The sequence below is a fragment of the Miniopterus natalensis genome, chromosome 2 (genome assembly GCF_054644295.1).
Source record: "Miniopterus natalensis isolate mMinNat1 chromosome 2, mMinNat1.hap1, whole genome shotgun sequence".
Taxonomy (NCBI): Eukaryota; Metazoa; Chordata; class Mammalia; order Chiroptera; family Miniopteridae; genus Miniopterus; species Miniopterus natalensis.
The window spans coordinates 106,035,563-106,057,010 of NC_142082.1; the positions used below are offsets into that span (position 1 = coordinate 106,035,563).

At 49.7% G+C, this 21,448-nt stretch overlaps 1 protein-coding gene across 3 annotated transcripts; it reads left to right on the top strand.

Moving 5' to 3' along the window:
- The first annotated feature begins 2,703 nt into the window (after window positions 1-2,703).
- Window positions 2,704-21,258, top strand: WASHC1 (WASH complex subunit 1). 3 transcript variants are annotated; one of them, XM_087814474.1, is made up of 11 exons: window positions 2,704-2,911; window positions 7,971-8,124; window positions 17,124-17,235; window positions 17,449-17,595; window positions 17,768-17,904; window positions 18,152-18,287; window positions 18,480-18,681; window positions 18,756-18,920; window positions 19,605-19,763; window positions 20,588-20,656; window positions 20,807-21,258. In XM_087814474.1, the coding sequence occupies exons 2-11, from the start codon at window positions 7,976-7,978 to the stop codon at window positions 20,944-20,946; spliced, it is 1,416 nt and encodes a 471-aa protein (XP_087670600.1). In that variant the 5' UTR covers window positions 2,704-2,911; window positions 7,971-7,975; the 3' UTR covers window positions 20,947-21,258. The 3 variants fall into 3 exon arrangements, with proteins under 3 accessions (XP_087670600.1, XP_087670599.1, XP_087670598.1); XM_087814473.1 differs by lacking the exon at window positions 2,704-2,911 and adding an exon at window positions 3,297-3,446; XM_087814472.1 differs by lacking the exon at window positions 2,704-2,911 and adding an exon at window positions 3,601-3,868.
- Window positions 21,259-21,448: the final 190 nt, after the last annotated feature.

The window sequence follows — 21,448 nt, forward strand, 5'->3', positions numbered from 1 at the left end:
GAGACAGAAACATCAATGATGAGAGAGTCATTGATCGGCTGCAGCCCGCAACCCAGGCACGTGCCCTGACCGGGAATCGAACCCTGATCAACGCTTAACGGCTGAGCCACACCCGGCCAGGAGGAGCAAGCACTCTTAACCCCAATTTATAAATGGGGCAACCAAGGCCCCATTAGAAAACTTGCCCAAGGTCCCACAAGGAATGAGTGGCAGAGCCCCCAAGCCTGTGTGCTCTCCTCTGTGCTCTGGATATCTTAGACCACTTAGTCATTGCTCTAGGTGTGACGGGGAAAATGTGTTAGCAGGTTGTATGAGTAAAAAACAAAATACCATAACCTGAATGGGTTAAAAAACATAATTATTTCTCAGTTCTGAAGGCTGGGAAATCCAAGATCAAGGTGCCAGTCAATTTGGTTCCTGAGAACTCTCTTCCTGGCTTGTAGATGGTCAGCTTCTCTCTGAGTACTCACATGGTGAAGAGAAAGAGAGAGCAAACTCTCTTTGTATAAGGGCACTAATTCCACCTTCATGACCTCACCTAACCCTAATTACCTCCCCAAAAGCCCCATCTCCAAGTACCATCTCATTGTGGATTAGGGCTTCAACATGTGAATTGTTGGGGAGGGGCACAAATATATGGTCTATAATACAGGTGGATACCACAGCTGGTGGGGAACATATGTTAGAACTGGTGAGACAGTAAAATGTTTTTGTCAAAAAAGGTAATTCAAGCCTTAGCCAGTTTAGCTCAGTGGTTAGAGCATCAATCCTTGGACTGAAGGATCCGGGCGGGGTTCAATTCCAGCCAAGGGCATGTACTTCGGTTGCAGGCTCGATCCTGCTCCGGTCAGCAACCAATCAATGTGTCTCTTTCACAGAGATGTTTTTCTCTCTCCTTTCCTCCCTCCCTCCCTCCCTCTCTCTTCCTTACACTCTCTCTGAAAGGCAATGGAAAAAATATTCTCGGGTGAGAATTAAAAAAAAAAAAGACAATTCAACCCTTAGCCAGTTTGGCTCAGTGGTTAGAGTATCGGCCTGTGGACTGAAGGGTCCCAGGTTTGAGTCCAGCCAAGGACACGTACCTTGGTTTGTGGGCTCAATGCTGGCCCTGGTCAGGTGCATGCGGGAGGCAACCAACCAATGTGTTTCTCTCACATCAATGTTTCTCTCTCTCTGCCCCTTCCACTCTCTCTGAAAAGCAGTGGAAAAAAATGTCCTTGGATGAGGATTAAAAAAAAATTTAAAAAGACAATTCAAGCCCTGGCCGGGTAGCTCAGCTGGTTAGAGCATAGTCCCAATGCACCAAGAGTTCGTGTTCAATCCCCAGAGTACATACAAGAGGCAACCAATGAATGCATAAATGGAACATAAAATCAATGTTTCTCTCATTCAAATAAATAAATAAATAAATAAATAAATAAGTAGGACAATTCAACCTAACTCCCCCAGAAGGAGGAAAAAACTCAGAGAGTATTAGGAAGAAAGTAGGGTTGCCAGGTTTAGTGAATAAAAATGTCAAATGCCTATGTGATTTTCAATTTCAAATAATATTTTTTTTTTTGTATAAGTATGTCCCATGCTCAGTTTCAGGTATACATACGTATACATATACATATATGTATACATATATTAGTGTATGTAAATTTTTTCTGGAATTTAAATTAACTTGGTGTCTTGTATTTTTCTCTGGTAATCCTAAAAGAGAGGGGCCAAGAACTGTAAGACAAGTCAATGAACTCTAGGAGGGGCTATTGCAGGATCTCTGGACTAATGCTTCCTTTATATACTTAACTTCTTAAAATCCTATTTTTAAAAACTATCTAGCTTGGTTTTTTGGTGGTAACATATACAGAACATAAAATTTACTATTTTAACCATTTACACACATTTATTTATTTATTTAATTTATTTATATTAGAGAGAGGAAGGGAGAGGGAAACATCAATAAGAGAGCAAAACATGCATTGGCTGCCTCCTGCACACCCCCTACAGGGGATTAAGCCCACACGTGGGCATGTGCCCTGGCAGGGAATCCAACCAGCAACCCTTCTGCGCTCTAGAGGACATCCAATAGCTGAGCCACACTGGCCAGGGTCTAACCATTTTTAAGTGCACGGTTCAGCCGCACTACACGAATGTTCACGTTGCTGTGCAACCATCACCACCAATCTCCAGAGCTTTTTCATCACCCCAAACTGGCATGTCAAAAAAACCCAGAGTTAACAAAAAAAGAACAAGAAGACCAGAGCTGTACAGCAGTTAAAGAGGTGCAAACGGATTTTTGTGAGAACTTTGCAACAGAAAAGAGACCTCAGTATAGAACCGGGGTAAATTCTGAATAAAGCATGGCAATGGGGATTTACAGCCAAGAAACGGCGTAGTGATTCTGGATGGAAAATTGCTAAAAGCGTGGGGTAATTTTTTGCTAAACTGACCTGACGGGATTCCTGCTGAAGGCAGGCCAGGGCGACCAGATAATACCTGGGGGATCTTGTTGGGTTGAGGAATTGGGTCAGATAAGGAAGGTGATCTGATATAGAGGGTGGGAGATTCTCGCTAAAATGCGGAGATGCAAGGAGAGGCCTTTCTGGAAGAGGATTCAGAGGAGCCTGACTAAAGTTTGGTCAAACAGAGGCTCTTTTTCAGAAACTGTACCCATTAAACAATAACTCCTCCCATCCCAAATTGCTTCCCAGATCCTGGCAACCACCATTCTACTTTCTGCCTCTATGAATTTGAGTACTCTAGCTACCTTATGTAAGTGGAGTCATACAGTATTTTTCCTTTTGTGCCTGACATATATTTAATTTTCAAAGGAGGATGGAAACGAAATGAAACCCGTGGGGACAGCGGCCCACAGAAGTCAAGACAAACAGTAAGGGCGCGCCGAAAGACGGATTACCTCGGTGAGGTGCGTAGGGCCTGAGGCAGGGGCTGTTACCACGCCGGGGCTGGGGTCGGGCGTGGGAAGCACATTGGGCGAAACACGGGGGTCCCCGAGCGCTGGGCAGCAGCTGCCTAGGCCGGGCAGAGGGGTGCCGAGCGGTGCGCGCGCGGCTCCGAGCACCGGCCGGGCCGCACCCGGGCAGAGCGCCCAGAGGCCGCGGCGGCGCCGGGCCGGCAGCGCAGGCGGAGGAAACGCGCGGCGGGCGGAGCGGGCGCGGCGCGGCGCGCAGGTGAGGAGAGGGGCAGGCCGCCCGACCCGTCGGGACGGTGCTCGCCGCCCGGCGGGAGAAGACGGCCGGCGCCCGGATGCAGGGGGCGGGGAGGCGGGAGGGAGGGGCTCCGGGGAGGGCCGGGCGCAGACCGCGGCTTCAGCGGGGCCGGACGCGGGACAGCGTCCGCGAGAGGCGGATGGGACCACGGACCCTGCGCCCGAGCTGACTTCCGACTGTGCCGTTCGCCGTGCCGCCCGCCTGGAAGCGGCGCCGGGGCTCTGCCCAGCAGTAAGACGGGCTCCCACCCCTGTCGGCCCTGGGCTCTCCTCCCGAGCGCCTGAGCCCTCCTCCGGCCCCTCCCTTCCCGCAGCGCGGCCGGGGCCCGGCGCCGAAGGGCCCGGCGGGAAGGCCGGCCTTGCTGCGGGCCGCGGCCCTCCGCTTCCTCCCGCGGCCCCGCCCCGCGCCCTCACGTGCCTTTCCGCCCGGGCTGGGCCCTAGGAACCGGCTGGACTGGCCCCGCAGGCCTTCCGCAGCTCCCAGCCCTCGCCGAGGCGGATTTCGCCTCCGTGACCCCTCTTAATTGGTGCCACGCTGCGGACGGCGTAGGTTTCTGACCTGGGATGTAGCCCCTGGGAGCTGGGTGTTCCCGGAGGGTTTGCAGAAAGGATTTCACGCACTTCCGAAATTATGAACAGCCTTGTGGAAGCCGGGTATGGTGTACGTTCGTTTTCTGAAAGCGGCCATTGTTTTACCAGATTCTCTTAGATAGTGCTGTGCGTTACAAATGTGCGAGCCACATGCGTGATTCTGAAAGTGAAAAGAGCCCTGAATGGGTGACTTCGTTGGTTGGAGCGTCGTCCTGTACACCAGAAGGCTGCGGGCTCGATCCCCTCTCAGGCTCCAAGGGGAGGCAACTAATGGATGTCTTTCTCTCTCCCCCACTTCCTCATTCTCTGAAATCAATAAAAACATCTTCAGGCGGGGATTAAAAAGAAAAAGGTGAAATTAATTTAGTAATCTATTTAACTCAGTATAGCTAAAATATCATTTCAGCATGTAATCGCTATACATGCAGTCGTCCCCTACTTATCACTGGTTTCACTTTTTGTGGTCTCAGTTATCCTGGATCAACCACAGTTTGGAAATATTAAATGGAAAATTCCGGAAATAATTCATAAGTTTTAAGTTGCACCCCATTTTAAAATATATATATATCTTTATTGATTTCAGAGAGAGGAAAGGACAGAGAGAGAGACAGAAACATCAATGATGAGAGTCACAGATTGGCTGCCTCCTGCATGCCCCAACTGGGGCTAAGCCCACAACCTGGGCATGTGCCCTGACCTGGAATCAAACCCCGATCGCCTGGATCACCTGGATCCTAGGTCGATGCTCAACCGCTGAGCCACGCCGGCCAGGTAGCTGCACCCCATTTTGAGGAGAATGATGAAATCTGGAAGGTGTGCTATGCTGTAGATGCTCCCCAACCCCTTAGTTACTTAATAGGGGACTAGGTTATCAGATCAACTGTCAAGGTACTGCAGTGCTTGAGTTCAAGTAACCCTTGTTTTGCTTAATAATGGCCCCAAAGCCACTCACATTAACTTTTATTACAGTATCTTGTTATAATTGTTTTATGATTGTTAATCTCTTATTTTGCCTAATTTACAAATCAAACTTTACCATATGTATATATGTATAGAAAAAAATATCATGTATGTATAGGGTTCAGTACTATGCGGTTTCAGGCACCCAACGGGGGTCTTGTAACATTTCCCCCACGAATAAGGGCTGTAAAAAATTTTAATGAGATATCTTACATTTTTTCCTAGTAAGTCTTTGGAATTCGATGTATATTTTACACTTATGCTACACTCAGTTCAGACTAGCCACGTTTCAAGTGCTCAGTAGCTACATATAGCCAGTGGCTACCATATTGGACAGTACAAGTGGAAGGATTTCAGTCTAAACTCCTTGCCATGGTATTCACTGTTTTCCATAATCTGGTCTCTCTTTATCTTTCTTTTTCCTGTTGCTTGTCCAAGGATAGTTATACCCTCATCACTCAAAACCACTTGCCATTACAGTCAAATCTTAATATAATGAACTAATTCGGATGAAGGGGTGTCCATTAAAGCCGAAGATCAGTTATATAATAAAGTAGTTTCCTGAATTTGTATGTTAAAAAATTGACAAATCAGTTTACCTGTTTTTACTTATGTAGACATGTTTGTGTAATTAAAATTAAGTGTGTATGAAAAGTTTAATTTCACTGAAAAGTTTTCTATATGTATTACAGTAACTTTTAATTTATACTGAATAGGTCTATCTAGTAAATTCGTGCATTCACCAGTCCCCACTAGTAAACAAATGCACATGGTTGGGGCGTGGCTTAGTATACATCAGAACATCAGCTGGCTTGAGTTCAAACTGCTGCAGAAAGTCACCCCACTGACAACAGAACCAATTACCACATGCACAATGTGGTGTGATCATGTGCTAATTATTCACGTAACATTGCTTACAGTGGTGACTCTTGTATTTAAATATGTAGACCATAGTTGTAGATATGTAATATTTATTTTGGCGAAATTAATAGTGTTTTTTCCAACATATGGCCTATTCGCTAAAATTTGTTAAAAATAACTGAATTAATAACAAAGAATAACTTGTTAATTTAATGACAAGCAAATCTTGGTTAAAGCATTTTTAAATTAGGATGTTAAATTTCACATATGACATATGGACCGGAAATTTTGTCCATTAAATCCAAAGTCTGTTAAATTGAGTTCTCCAAATTTGAGGGTTTACTGTACCCTATAAACCTTTGTTCAAGCTGTTCCTTCTACCTAGAATGCTCTCCCTGGGCCTATTAGGGAGGTACAGCTTCTAATAAGAGGCTTTTCCTGACTCCCATAACCCCAAAAGGGGTTTATAACACCTTCCTCATTGTTCCCCTAGTACTGTGTTCATGGCTGGATTAGAGCACTTACCCTGTGCTATTTAATTGTTCTCGAGGCTGTCTCCATAGCAAGTATACTGTCCTATCCATCTTTGTTGTGATCATGGTGTGCACCTAATAGTTGATGGGCAGGTGTTTGCAGACAGTGAGTAAACCACCAACTAATTGTACTCATTCTCTTAATTCTTGAAAGGATCTGTTGCTTCCCTGTTCAGGAGATTTGTGCCTGAATTACCCCCTCGTGTGTGTACATACATGCACAGATGTGGTAAATAACCACAAGGAATGTATTTCAGAAAATGCACAGAAAATTGTCTTCTGCTTTTTATCCCCTCCTCCATCTTACAGATGGGAAAACTGAAGTAATGAACTAAGGATGACCAGCAAATTTGCATCAATATAAATACAAAGAAGAGGGGGGATTCTCCTTGAAAGGAGTGGGGGAGGTCATGGAGGGTTGGGTTCCTCAGATAGTTAGGGATAACTGGCCCCACTTTGGTCATTTGATAGGAGGGAAGTGAGGAGAGGAGATAACACTGGGCTCTGATAAGGATTCCAGACAGGTTCAGGTCTGGGAAGCTGAGGATGTCACTGTTGGAAAACATGTTGGAGAGCAGAACAGTCATCTCAGGTGATGGAAAGTGCTGGCCTGGGAAAGGTAGGAGAGAACAAGTAGGGTAGAAAGAAGGGCTGGGAAAGCTGGCAGAGGGAGCAAAGGAATAAGCACACCTGCTTGGTGAAGGTGTTGGTGTGATACATTGGGAATAACCACTTACCTAGAGAGCAGTGCTACTCTCAATCTGTGGAATGGGAAATAGAATCAGATATTCAGAGAAGGCAAGCAGCTTACACAAGTTCACATAGCACTTGAAACCCAAATGAAGCCTCCCAAGCCCTCCCTGCCACACACAGCCCTACTCATACCTCTGTTGCAACCAGGGTCCCCAACATGGTGCTAGGAAACAGGTCTGGGGCACAGTGCCAGGCCTGATTAGTGTCTTCCTCACCATCTTCTACCAAGGGGTTGTGATTAGGCCTATTTATAGGGCCCAGTGCCTTAATATTCTGCCTGGTGCATCTCTTGCCAATCAAATTGGTGCCGTGTGCAGTGTGATTGCTGCTTTAGTGGCACCAGGGAGTGGAGTTAATTAAACCCAGTATAAATAGACTCTGCCCTGGCTTAAAATTCGAAGGAGTGTTTTTCTTTCCTGTTTCCCACCCCCAAATGCCCCTTCTTTCTCCTAGCCCCTCCTAGGCTCTAGCCTGGGTGAGCAGAGCCTGGACACCTATACCTGGAGCCACTGGGCACTGCCTTTCCTATCTCAGGAACAAACCCTGAGCTCCTCAGAGGTCAAAGTGAGAAGAACCCAGGAGTTCACCTTCTTTCTGGTTTTCCAGACCTGGGTACCATTTGTCAGTTAACTGAGGCAATTCCCTAATTCCCCCGCCCCCAACCATTCTGCTTCCAGGCTGTTTTTCACTCTGCAGCAAGGGTTTCTTTCTCGTTCGTCCAGGCTGAGGAGGTTGGAATGAGATCATGTATAATGAGGGTGTCTAGCAGGGTCCCAAGCACCTTATGGAGTTAGTCAGTGTTGTACCTTCTCTGAATCCTTCTCATTAGCCTCTGTTGTCCCTACCAAGTTTCCCCCTTCATTCTCTTAATAAGCAGCAGAAGACCAGCTTCTGTGGGCTCCTGGTCTCCCACCAAATGCTCTGTCCCCAACTGCCCACCTGTACAGGCTGAGCCTGTGGGGTGAGGAGCTGTGCTCTCTCCTCTCGGTACCTTGTCCTGTGGTAGATGGGGGTGGGTGAGTGTGGGGCAGCCCTGATGCTCTGGTTCCCACCCACAGGCACCATGACTCCCATGAGGACCCAGCACTCGTTGGCAGGTCAGACCTATACGGTGCCCCTCATCCAGCCGGACCTGCGGAGAGAGGAGGCCATCCAGCAGGTGGCAGATGCCCTGCAGTACCTACAGAAGGTCTCTGGAGACATCTTTAGCAGGTGGGTGCTGCCACCCATCCCCACTTCATCAGGAGCCTTTCCCTACCCTGAGTAGTCGTCTCTCCATTCCTAAGAAGACACCCTCTAGGAACAGCCTTCTGGTGATTCTTGGTCATGGGGGGACCCAGCTGGCTTCCCTGTGCCTGAAGGGCCCAGCTTAGAAGCTTTTTCTCATAAATGCTCATAAGAGCTGCCTAATGTCCCACTTATCCCCCTCAGTTCCCTGTGGTCCCACAGGCCCTGGTGGTGATACTGCTCTCCTAACTCTTTCTCTTCCTCCCACCGAGGGCCCTATTTCTTCACTTATTTCTACAGTTAGCAAATACATATTCAACACTTTTTGTGTGCAAGGTACTGCTACTCCCCTTAGTTTCAGTGGTGAATAAGGCAGTATCCCTGTCCAACTAGAGGATATACTCTGGCAGGAGATAGACCGAAATTAATCAGTTGCATGTTAGTTTTTTAATTATAATTGTGATAAGACCTATTTTTAAATAATTCTGTAATAACTAATACTTATATAGCATTTACCATGTACCACCATTGATCTGAAGTGCATTAATTCATTTAATCCACACAACTTTATGAGGAGCTACTGTTGTTATCTCCATTTTATAGATGAGTAAATTGAGGCATAGAATGGCTAAGAGACTTGCCCAAGTGGCAGAGCCAGGGATCACACCCAGGAATTTTGGCTTCAGACTCTGGAGTTCTTACTGTTTTTCTGTGAAGGGAAGGGAGGGTGTGATGAGAGTTGTTAAGGGGAGGCCTGACTTGGTCTGGGGAGATCCGAGGAGGCTATATAGGGAGAAGCTGTATGGTAAAATCTGAAGGATGAGTGGGAGTTATTGTGAATAGGTAGGTTGGGAAGAAGAATATTCCAGAAAGAAAGAATTACATGAACTAAAGCTCTGAGGTGGGAAGGACCTGAATGGAAGCCAGCATGGCTGGGGCGAGGAGAGCAAGGAGCGGGGGCTCTTGAAGCTGGTGAGGAGGCAGGGCCTTACAGGTCAATGACGATTTTGAGCTGGTGAGTGGCAGCTTTTTGTTCTCTCTAGCTAATCTAGTCTTAGCTATAATGACTTTTCACTCAGTGTTTATTTAACATGAATCACTGGTTGCTGTTTCTGTGCAAAGGTCCCAGGGTTTATCCTGTCTTTATCTGGCCATAAGCAACCTGAGATGGGCTTAGATCTTCCTGGGTGCCGACATCTTGCCTCAACATAGGAGCCCTTTATTCTTCCCAGTGTAAAATATTTGACTGCTTGACTCAGGTTCATCTCATGGTCTAAGACATCTCCCACCCCACCCCCTGCTTGAACCCCAGTCCAGGAATCCCCTTCTGCATTACCAGGCAGCCTCTTCCTCCTCCATCAGTTGTGAGTCCACCTCCTTCTGAAGTCCTCCCCAGTGGGAGCAGAAAATGGAGTCATTGCCTTCAGTTGGATTTGGTATAAACACCAGGTCCTCTGGACTCTTCTGCCTGCTGCCTTCCCACTGGCGTACCTGCCTGCCCCAAGCCTGTCCAGAATATAAGTACAACGGGACGGTGCCCAAGTGGTTCAGGAGGTTGACTCTGGAGCAGACTTCCTGGGCTCCATCCGGCCTTCCCATTTACTTGCCCTATAACTTTGGGAAAGTAACTTCTTTAAGTCTCAGTGTTCTCGTCTATAATATGGTGATAATAATGGTACCTTCCAAATAGGATTGTTGTAAAGATTAAATGAATTAAAACTTTCAAAGGAATTCCAGTGTCTGGAATATGGTAAGCATGCAGTCAGTGTTCACTCTTAGTATCATCTCTGCTCATTTGCTGCCTATTGTGGTCCTCCATTAACCTGCTGTCAGTAGTTACAGAAAGTATTAAGCGCCCCTTTTGTGCTTATTTTTGTGCTAAATATGCCCAAAGAGTACATAAGCAAGACACAGGCCTTTCAGAGCTGTCAGTCCCAGATTATGGCCACCTCATCCCTAGTGATTAAAATGGGTGCCAAAACCAGTCCACCAGAAATATTTGTGTTCCTCACCAGGATTGTGACTCCATGCTTGCCTTTCTCTAAGGAGGGTGCTGGATTTTTACCATACCTTAATGTCTCTTCCTGATATTTGGCATCTGTAGACAGATAGATGAGGAGAGGGCAGGAAGGCCACCTCCTGGGCAGGGATGGTGAGTTGGTTGAGCATGGGTATGGGCCCTCCAAGTGTTTGAAGGAGGGGAGGATGCCTCTCAGGAACCCTAAAACCAGGTTCCAGGTCACCCCATTGCTGGATCCTGAGGGTTAATGAAGACATATGGCATGGCTCCTATCCTCAGGATCTTATAGTCTGGAATGGGAAAGCAGTAGGTCTTGGTTGTTTCTTAATTACATAGCAGAAACTGTGTGGGCCTCTCAGGATCTAGGGAAGGAAGGGAGGGAGGGAGGGACGGAGGGAGGGAGGGAAGGAAGGAAGGAAGGGAGGGAGGGAGGGAGGGAGGGAGGGAGGGAGGGAGGGAGGGAGGGAGGGAGGAAAGGAAGGAAGGGGAACTGATGGCATGTTTATCAATCAGAACTCCCCAAAGTCGTTTAACCAAAAAGTAACCAATCAGTAGAGTGGGTTTCGGAGCTGACGGGTGTAAATGATGTCATTAGGACCTGGTATTGCTTTCGTTCCATTTCCACTCTCTCCCTCTGGGTTGGCCCCATTCCCAGATAGGCCTTGCTCTTGTAGCATGGCCATACCAACAGGGTCAGACTCCTAGATTCAATTTCCAGTCCAGCATTTCCTTGGAAGTCCCACTTGCCCATTGGCCCATCTTGGTTCTCATGTCTGTGCCAGAGCCAGTTGCTGGGCGAGAGGGGTGTGACACACCGGCTGGCTCAGACCTTGGTCACATGCATTACCCTAAGCCCTGGGTTTAGCCCCACCTGAAGTCCAGGGACTGAGTCTGTGGGAGTGAAGGATACTGCCACGAAACAGAGGCTGTTCCTTGAATAAGGAAGCAGTAGATGATAGCAAGGAGAACCACATGCCTACTACATGTGGTCAGGAAAGGCCTCCTGAAGGAAAGGGGCATAAGCCAGCCCATAGGAGAGACAGGCTGTGGTTAGGCAGGCCTGGCAGTGTGAGCCTGCAGGCCATCTGGTGGGATCTGGAAATGTGTGCCAAAGGCTTAGAGGCCAGAATGTGGTGTGTCCCGGCTCCTGGAGTACAGACATTGCTGCCTGTCTCATACTTTCAGCTCCTCTACTGCAGAACAAAATGGTGTGAAAAGTCAACTTGCCATGTGTCTGTGGGTCTCACTTCCCTCTCTGATCCTGCGTCCTTGGGACCTTGCTTCTGGCTTCTTTATGTTCTATAGAGCTGTGGGAGTGCTCCCTGGCAGTGGAGTGGGAGTGAGGTGGCTGGGAGAGCGAAAAGTTGGGATAAGTCAGGGCCCATGGGGGCTTCTCTGAACAAGGCAGGACTTTGAGCTTGATCCAAGAGTTGTAGGGAGCCTGGATAGGTGCTTGAGCAGGGAAGTGATGGGATCAAAGAATTTTGGGAAGGTTTGTCAGGCAACGGTCACAGAGTGGACAAGAAGGGAGAGTGGATTCCAGGGATGCACTGGAAGTTAGTGTGGTCAGGGCATGGAAGGGATAAGGCTGCAGTCCAGGGGAGTTGCAGGCAGGGAGGGCTGGATAAGAGACATTTCAAAGGCAACAATGACAACGTGATGACTGAATGGGAATGAGGAAGAAGGAAAGGGAGGAGTCAGGGATGATTGGGGCAGGGCTGGGAGTGCCTGGACCTAGCCTTTGTCTGCCCCCACCCCCATCCTGTAGCAATCAACAGGCAAGGAGGCTTTTCGTTTCTCATGGGCTTTTGTGGTGGGGATGTCACCCCAGTTTGGAAATCTCCTCCTTAAACCTGCTCCTGCTTGTAAACCTTACAGAGAAGAGACACTTTTTATCTCTCCTCTCCACTGCTCCTCCCATTTCAGGCCCAGTCCTGGGTCCCTCGGCCCCACTGGAGCCTGGGCCCAGTTCTGCAGGTAGGTGAGCTCATGGAAAATTAGCATTCCAAGCTGGCGTTCCTGCCTCCTGCTCTGCCGCAGTGGGAGCTGTGCAGAGACTGGAGAGAATGACAAGTACCTCTCAGCCTCTTCTGGAACCTCTCCTTCCAGCCCAGTCCCTGGCTTCTCCTCCTTTTTCACCTGGGAGAAGCCAGGCCCAAAATATCTGCCCAGAGACGTCACGGGCTTCACAAGACTTAGGTGATGAGGCAGAGGGTGTTGCAATGGCATGGGGAAGAGAAGCTGGACAGATTCTGCATGTGGAAGTTGGGGTGCTGTGACTTGCCATTCTGTTCAGCCCCACCAGGGAAGCTGCAGCCCCTTCCTGCCTCACTCCTTCCTCCTGGGAAAGGGTCCATTTTCTCTGCAAAGCTTTTTCTTTTTCTCTTTCTACTTCTTACCCCACCCCCCTTTTCTCTCTACTGATTGGCACCTGGTGACTCTCAAGGTTAGGAAGCACTCAATCAGCTGCCTGCATAATTAGCAGATCTTTCTTAATTATCCCTGTGAATTATCCCTGTGAGTGGAAAAGATAAAGGTGAAGGCAAGAGCCCAGGTTCAGGGTCTGCTGTGCCAGGGACAGGACAGGGAGGGGAGGAGAAGCAGCAATTATGGGGCAGGAGTGGGTGCCTCCTCCCCTCCTGCAGCCTGCCTCTGCGGGACTGGCTGCTGATCAGCATGCAGATCTGATTGTAAGGAGCCAGGCAGCACTGCAGGCTGCACTGCAGGGGCCATGGGGCTGCTTGGCTTCATAGAAAGGGGATGGAGAGTCAACCTTGGAGGTGGTGGGACAGGGAGCCCAAGCACTACCCTGGCCAACCTATCGCCCTCTCTCTGTCACACCAGGAGCAGAGTAGTCCCTAGGTGCCTCCTAGATGCCTCCCACCCCAGCCAGGGGAGCTGCTTACTGTTGCTGTGCCTTCTTCCCTCCATGGCTTTCTTTGACAAAGTGCTTATTCCTGGTCTGAACTTCCTTCCCTGCATCTGCCCATCACTGCCTCTCTGGCTTTTCCCTGAATGTCTGGAGCCTCTTATCCCTTCCTCCATCTTATAGGTAGTAAAAGCAAATATTAACCGAATACTTAGGATGTGTCAGTGAGTACAGGAACACTAGACATACATTCTCTCATTTTAATTTTTACAATAATTCCCTGATATAGAAGTTACCACTCCTACTTTTCAATTAAAGGAGCTGAGGCATAGGCCTATTAAGTGACTTGCCAAAGGTCACTGCTACTAAATAGATGTTAACCCAGGTGTATGGGCCATTGTACACGGCTTCAGAGGGGACTGTAGATCAGGAATGGTAAGCAGTTGCCCTTTTGCCACCATCCCTTGCCCTCATGGGGGCCATTGCTAATCAGTTATTGCATTAAGTCCCAGCCCCAGTGTGGCCTAATAGCCCTTCCTAACACAGCCTTCCAAACCGTCGCTGCTGGTAGGTAGAGATGGCATGCAAATTGAAAGCTTTCTCATCTGTGGCCTGTACTCTGCTTGGCGTCATGGCAGATGACTGACTATAAGAGATTAGACTATCTGGGAACTTTGTCAACAGACTAGCTATTACTTACACTTACAGGTTCTTGGATAAGAAAAGAACCCTGGAAATCATGTCCCCCATTCCCCTGCCCCATACAGGAACCTCCCTTAAAGCATTCCTAACAGGTGGTCATCCAGTTGGAATCTTATAGCTCTGCAGAGCTTTGCAGCTGTTTGCTAGAAAGTTCTTAGGCAGACCAAGGTCTGCTTCCTTGTAACTCCACCCACTGGTCCTAATGCAGCCCTCTGGAGTGACAGAGAATAAGTCTGATCGTTTTCTACCTGATAGTACTTGTGATGGTTTTTGATATTTGGAGGGAATTATCATATTCTCTAAGTCATCTCATCTGTAGCCAGACATCCTTCAGTTACCTTTGTATGACATGAGTTTCTCATTCATCACCATCCTCATTACCCTCCTTTGGATGTTCATTAACTTGTCACTTTTTATTCAGCCAATGTTTGTTCCATGTCAGGCACTGACCCAAGTACTAGAGATATAGCAATGAATAAGGGAATGGTCTAGAAGGGAATTCAGAGTCCTTTTAAAATGTGGATCTAGTTTAAAGGAGACACAGCTGTGGATGAGATTGGTGCCTGGCATAGATTAGTTCATTAATTCAGGGCTCTATTTTCTCTGTAGTGCCTCTAAGAGAGTGAATGTTTTCTGCTTATTGAAAGAAGGTAGAGAGGCCCTGGCCGGATAGCTCAGTTGGTTAGAGCTATCCAGTGCAACCCAATACACCAAGGTTGAGAGTTTGATCCCTGGTCAGGGCACTTATGAGCACATACAGGAATCAAGCAATGAATGCATAAATAAATGTAACAATAAATTGATGTTTCTCAGTCTCTCTCTCTCTCTCAAAAAAAGAAGAGGGACAAGGAGCTATGTGCCCTAAGATTATATTTTCTTTTTAAGCTGCTTAACATTCTTTTAGCTCATACTGAATTTATAGTTAACCAGAACCTCAGGTCTTTCTTCACCTGCACTGTTGCTCAACCTCCATCTTCTGTGTTTATGCACTTGACTTTTTAACCTAAATGCTGGGCTTCATGTTCACTCCATGTCATTTTTATCTTGTTGCTTGCATTCCATTCTTCTGGCCTCAGGACTATTTGAGCCTTGATTCCATCATGCAAACCATTTTTGACCCCTCCTTCATTTGATATCCCGTTTATTGATCAAGTGTTGAATGAGCTGGACGGGGGCCCTGCCAGAGACCTTTATGCAGGCTGAAATCAATCTATTCTTCAGCAGTGCCCTTAGGATACTGTTGTTCATCTGGCCCCGATTTTCTCAAGTGTACTCTCTTCCAACCCCCACAGCTCCATCTCATCTGCAGGATTTTGTGAGAAGCCGTCAAAATCCTTGCTGATTCAAGATGCACTTTGTTTAAGGTTTTCCCCTGATACACCAGTCTAATAACCCTGTCCAAGAAAGAAATGCTGTGAATGTAGAACAGTGCTGGCCCCTGGGACCTGCCTCTTCCTTTTCTAAGTGCTTACAGACCCTCTGTTTAATAATCCATTCTGGAAATTTGCCAGGATCCATTGTTAAGCTTGATGTTTACAATTTTAAAAAATTGGCCCTCTTTCCTTAATGGAAGAACCAGAACAGAATAGCCTTTGTCCATCTCCTGGTCTGATGTCCCTGCCTCTCCACATCGACTCCGAGTGGAGTAGTTACATAACTACTGAGGTTGCTTCAGCACCCAGGGCCAGAATGGCTGAGCTGGGAACTGGAGGGAGAAGCTGGGGATCAGGCACCCCTTTCCAGCCGTTGAGGACCTTTCTCCCTGCAGAAAAGATGGAGCCCGTGCTGGGAAAGATAGGCGGTTCTGCATTCTCTCGTTGGAAGGAAACTGCCCTCTTGTTCTCTGTCTGCATTGCTGCCCCACTCAGACACCTCTGACAAGAAAAACTAAGCTGCTTTGGGTGCCTGCTTGTACCCCAGCCCCCACCTCACTCTCCATCTCTGGACATGTGAAGCCGGGCATATTCAGGGAGACTTCATCAGGACGGAGGCCCCTGGGTTGTGAAATTGGCTGATGGGGTGGGTCCTCTGGGGACCAAAACCTTCTAGAGTGGGTGGGGATAGTTTAGGAAGGCTGGGCCAGAGTCTTGACTGTTCCTTTATGCCTTAAGAGAAATCTCAGAGTCCCTGGGCCCTGCAGTCTCCCACCGCAGAGACAGTGGAGCCCTTCTGCCGCCCACAGTATCTTCCCACATTTCCCCAGGTACTCAACTTGCAACTCTGCCTTTTTCTCCTGCCTCACTTGTGTGCTCACTCCTGCCAGGTGAATGCAGAGATGTGGTTGCTCTGAATGTGGAATGTGATGGTCATGGGCAGGAAGTTGGGGGGGGAGTAGGTGGGGGACACTTGGGAGGAGGATGGACTGGCACACGAGAGCCAGAGTAGCTACAGTGAGCCGACCCTTCCTACTGCTGAATGCGGGGACAGCGTAAGTGAGGCTCATGTGCATTTACATTTAGGGCACATGGGTGTTAGTCATCAGTAACCACAGAGGGGCCTGAACAGGTGCCAGCACTGTCCTAGGCACTGGGAATACACAGGGCACAAAGCAGAGTCCTTAGTCCTCTGGAGCACGTTAGTCAAGAGACACATCATGTCAGGTTGCACTGTGTGCATGTAGAGCGGGTGGGGGTTGGAAAGTGATGGTGCATTTTCAGATTCTGTGGTCAGGAGGGCTCAAGTGAGGAGGGGCTCCGTGCAGTGAAGGAGCCAGCGTGTGGCTCTCTGGGGGACGACATTTCATTTGATGCAAATGCCATGCATCAGGAGTGAGTTTGGCATGTTCAGGGAATAGCAGGGCAGCAGGTGTTGCTGCAGCTGACTGACTGGTGTAGGAAGGAGGGGTGGAAGTCCTTGAGCAGCCAGACCATGTCCATGATAACCTGGTTGGGACTTGGGATGCACTTACAGGAGCCATTTATGATGTGTCAGGGCAGTTCCTCATGCACAGGTCTAGGACTTGAATTTAGGTTCAGCCTTGCCTGTCACTCAGCTTTGCTGAACTCTGGTTTCCTTGTCTGTAAGTAGATGACTGTGTCCATGTCAGTCATGATGATTTTCCATCTTGAGGCTGTATATTTCAGGAGGCAGGAACAATGTCCCTTCAGATGGCATGTCTAGGTGCCAACTTGGGGCCAGGGTAATTGCCCATCCCTACCCAGAGCTCCAAGGAACTTAGTACAGTGCATTTCTAGACCCTTCAGTTTGGATAGTCCTTGAGAGGTCACCTGGGCAGTTCCAAGATTAACCCTGACAAGCAGATAACAGTTTTTTTAAGATCCCTTGCTCAAGCCCCTGGTTTTTTGCAGGTTTGCTGTTAGAAGCAGGAGGTATGCAGGAGGCTGCAGGGGCTTGAGGAGCAGCCCCAAGCCCTTGTAATTTTCTTTATGGCAGGATTTCCCAGCGAGTAGAGCTGAGCCGGAGCCAGCTACAGGCCATTGGAGAGAGGGTCTCCTTGGCCCAGGCCAAGATTGAGAAGATCAAAGGCAGCAAGAAGGCCATCAAGGTAGCTCATGTGTTCCTGTGGCTGGTGGGCAGTTGCAGTTAGCCCATTCTCTACCATATCCCTGTACCTCTGAGGCTGCCCAGGTCCCTCCCTTCACTGTCCAGCTACACCTCAAGCTTTCCTCCTCCTCTGAATCTCCCCACCCCAACTTAGGCTCTCTGGAACTTCTCAGGGCCCCTGAAAAAGTGATGTCAGGCTCTCCTGTGTCCACAGGTGTTCTCCAGTGCCAAGTACCCAGCTCCAGAGCACCTGCAGGAATACAGTTCCATCTTCATGGGTGCCCAGGACTTCGGCCTGCAGAGACGCCCCCGCCACAGGATCCAGAGCAAGCACCGCCCCCTGGATGAGCGGGCCCTGCAGGTATGAGGGGCACACCCGCCGTACACACTTGCAGGGTGACTGGAGGCAGTCCTGGATGTGGGGGAGGAACTAATCTGTCCCCAAAAGGATTCTGATGGGATGGGGGCAGGAGGTCACTGGTCTGGCCCTGAAGCCCACCATCTTTCTGTCACATCCCATCCCCTACCCCCAGGAGAAGCTGAAATACTTCCCCGTGTGTGTGACCACCAAGCTGGAACCAGAGGACGAGGACGAGGAGGGGCTCGGGGGTCTTCCCAGCAACATCAACTCCGTCAGCTCCTTGCTGCTCTTCAACACCACTGAGAACCTGTATGACCAGAAGGGGTGCTAGAGAAGGGTGGTGGGAAGCCTGGCTGGCTTAGTGGGGGACCCAGGGGCATCAGGTACAGCAGAAGTCTGCAGCCTGAAGAGCCAGGACCAGTTTGCTTTGCCTTGTAAGGCCTGGGAACCCACAGTACAAACTTAATTGTGGCCCCTGATGAAGTGGGAAAGGTAGGTTAGGGCCATGGGCCTAGAACAGATGACAGATTGCCTGACATCCACCCCACCTCTGCAGGTACAAAAAGTATGTCTTCCTGGACCCCCTGGCTGGTGCTGTAACAAAGACCCATGTGATGCTGGGGGCAGAGACAGAGGAGAAGCTATTCGATGCCCCTCTGTCCATCAGCAAGAGAGAACAGCTGGAGCAACAGGTAGAGCTAGATAGTGCTTGGGTGGGTGGGGGTACAGGTAAATGAGGAGGTGGCGCCCTGCCAGGGTTCCCTAGGTGAGGGGTCTGTGGAGCCCCTCATCGCACCCAAGCCCCACTGACTGCCCCAAGGTCAAACTGCCAGGCTCATGATCCCTGCAACACCTGACTCATGTACTCCCACCTAATTCTGCAGGTTCCAGAGAACTACTTCTATGTGCCTGATCTGGGCCAAGTGCCCGAGATCGACGTGCCATCCTACCTGCCCGACTTGCCAGGCATCGCTGATGACCTCATGTACAGTGCTGATCTGGGCCCTGGTATTGCCCCCTCCGCCCCTGGTACCATTCCAGAGCTGCCCACCTTCCACACAGAGGTGGCTGAGCCTTTCAAGCCAGGTGAGTGAGAGCCAGGAATGGGAGTTGACCCACTTTCTTCCCCAGCCACCTCACATTTCTCACACTCGTTTCAGACCTTGAAGATGGGGTCCTAACAGCACCCCCGCCACCACCACCCCCACCACCACCTCCTCCAGCTCCAGCAGTGCTGGCCAGCGCTCCTCCACCCCCACCCCCACCGCAGACAGTGGCTTCTCCAGGTCAAGGTGCCAAGGATGACAGCAGCCTGTCTCCTTCAGGTAGGAGCGGCATTGGGCATGTGGGTCCATGTGTGGGTAGGGTGCTCTCTGAGGGCGCCTCTGTGTAATTTCTGAATCCCTGAAGAATTTCCTGTAGGTTTGTTGAATGATCATAAATTGAGTTTCAGAATAGTTCTAATTTTAAACCTTGTTCCATTGGGTTCATAAAATAGTGGTTTTCAAACCATGTCTGTAGAGCTCCAGAATTCTATCCTCCAGAGTAGAGGGAGCCTGGACAGGTGGGGTTATGGGTCCCCCATTCCCACTTAAACCAATGGAAAAGGGGGGGAGTGTACTAAAATAACTGAAAACCACAGCAACATGTGTCCCTTAAATTGCAGAATTTCATTTTTAACATATCTCCCAGTCTTCACCGTCCAGAAGTGGCATGGAAATCCCTTGTTGGACCATGTGTCACATTTAGATACTCAGCACATGAGTAATTCCCAGGGTCCACCTCTGCAGGGTAGCGCCTACGCTGGGTGGGACTGGAGAGGGACGGGGGTGCCTGGACACATTCAGGCTTCACCAGAGGCCCAGCTTCCCCAGCTGGCTTCCTCTTCAGGAGGAGCCCTCTTCGCAGCCAGGCTGCTGAGGGCTCCTCTGGACGCCCAGACCTTTAGGCTGGGTAGGGCTATCCGGTAGCCTAGTCCTGCCTGAGCAGCCTTTCTTCCCCACCCCCAGCTCCAGTCCAGGGAGCTCCCAAGGAAGTGGTGGACCCCTCCAGTGGCCGGGCCACTCTGCTTGAGTCCATCCGCCAGGCTGGGGGCATTGGCAAGGCCAAGCTCCGCAGCGTCAAGGAGCGCAAGCTGGAGAAGAAGAAACAGAAGGAACAGGAGCAAGGTGAGGGTACCTTACACCCACTCCAGTAGGGCTCTAAGCAAAGGGCTGCCTCTTCCAACCACCACCAGACTCTATCAATAGAGTTCTCCTTGCCACCCAGGTGTCAACAGGCCAGCCCCCTGCTTTCCCCAGGGTGTTTGCTGCAAACCCTGGGTAGCCACCCTGACATCCTTGCCTCTGCTGTCTGGGCAGTGGGTTCCTGCTGGGTTTTGGAGCCTGCTTAATGGAACTTTCCTCCCTAAGCTGATAGGGGACAGAGCCTCATCCAGCTCAAACTACATGAGAAAATCTCATACTCTGCCAGTTGTCTGAGGAAAGTCAGGACCTGAGATACTTTAGAGACAAAGGACCTGGTAGCTCAGTCCTGCTTCTCTAAGCCTCTTGGGGCACAGATTACTTCTGCTATGACACTGGCATAAATATAACACCTGGGCATAAAGCAGCAGGCCCTATGTCAACAGTCCTGAGCTTGAGTCCTGGCTTTGCTTCTGAGCTTTGTACTGAGATCCAGGCAAATTGCCTAACATCTCTGGGCTGGTTTCCTCATCCATACAGTGGGGCTGCTCATTCGTGCCCTTATCTCACAGGGTGGCTGTGACGGTGTTGCTCAAATGTTAACCATTTTCTTATCAGTGCCCTGGTTCCAGATCCACTGGCAGACTGAAGCTCCAAGAGCTGGTGGTGACACGGTGGCTGTGGAGGGCTAGGGTGTGTCAGTAGTGAAGAAAAAGGACAAATGTGACTGAACCCTGAGGTGGTCACCCAGGAGCAGCTTTCACACTTGATCCCTTCCTCTCCCTCACCCGTAGTTTTTCCTGTTGCAGTGAGAGCCACAGGCCAAGGTGGGGACCTGATGTCAGATCTCTTTAACAAGCTGGTCATGAGGCGCAAAGGTAGGACAGAGCACTGCTGCTCCCCAGGGCTGGGGACTGGGGTGCTGTGCGTCAGGCACATTCTGCCTTGTTCTTCCTGTTTCTAAGTCTTTGGGGGGCTGGGGGAACTGGCTCCCCAAACAATTCCCCTCACCTTCCACCTCCTCCCAGGGATCTCTGGGAAAGGACCTGGGACCGGGGCCAGCGAGGGGCCAGGAGGAGCCTTCGCCCGAATGTCAGACTCCATCCCGCCTCTGCCTCCCCCGCAGCAGCCACCTGGAGAGGAGGATGAGGATGACTGGGAATCCTAGGGGCTTAGCGGTTCCTTCTCCTGAACCCAGGCTGAGGGTCTTACACTCACATGGAAACAGCTGGGATGGGCTCCTTGGCCTGCAGGTCTCTCAGCCCCTGCTGCCCGTGGAGGGATGGGGATCGTGGAGGACTAACCAAGGTCTGTGCCTGGACAGTCTTCAAGGAGCAGGGAAGCTGGCTTCTGAGGGTGGTGGTGCAAGGGGGTCCTCGCTTTTTGCCTGTGCTTCACCCACCTCCTTCACTAGCATCTTTTCTGAGACTTTGAGATACAGCGGTACACAAATCAATAAAGAAATATAACTGAGCATCAACCAACAGTACTCTTTTAATTAAGGAACTACAGCTGTGCAGAATGCAGACATCTCCGAGCCAGGGACTGTCCTCCCTCGCCCAGTATCTCTGGCAAAGTGCCAAGTGGACCAAGGCCCGTTCTCTGGGGTCAGGGAGGGGAGGAGAGGTATAGTCAACAGAGGCAGCTGTTGCAGATGGAGGGAGGGGTAT

Coding starts and splice junctions, on each gene's coding strand:
- WASHC1 (XM_087814474.1), top strand. CDS start 7,976: ATGACTCCCATGAGGACCCAGCACTCGTTGGCAGGTCAGACCTATACG. Junction 18,682..18,755: donor GGCTGAGCCTTTCAAGCCAG/GTGAGTGAGAGC, acceptor CACTCGTTTCAG/ACCTTGAAGATGGGGTCCTA. Junction 20,657..20,806: donor GCTGGTCATGAGGCGCAAAG/GTAGGACAGAGC, acceptor ACCTCCTCCCAG/GGATCTCTGGGAAAGGACCT.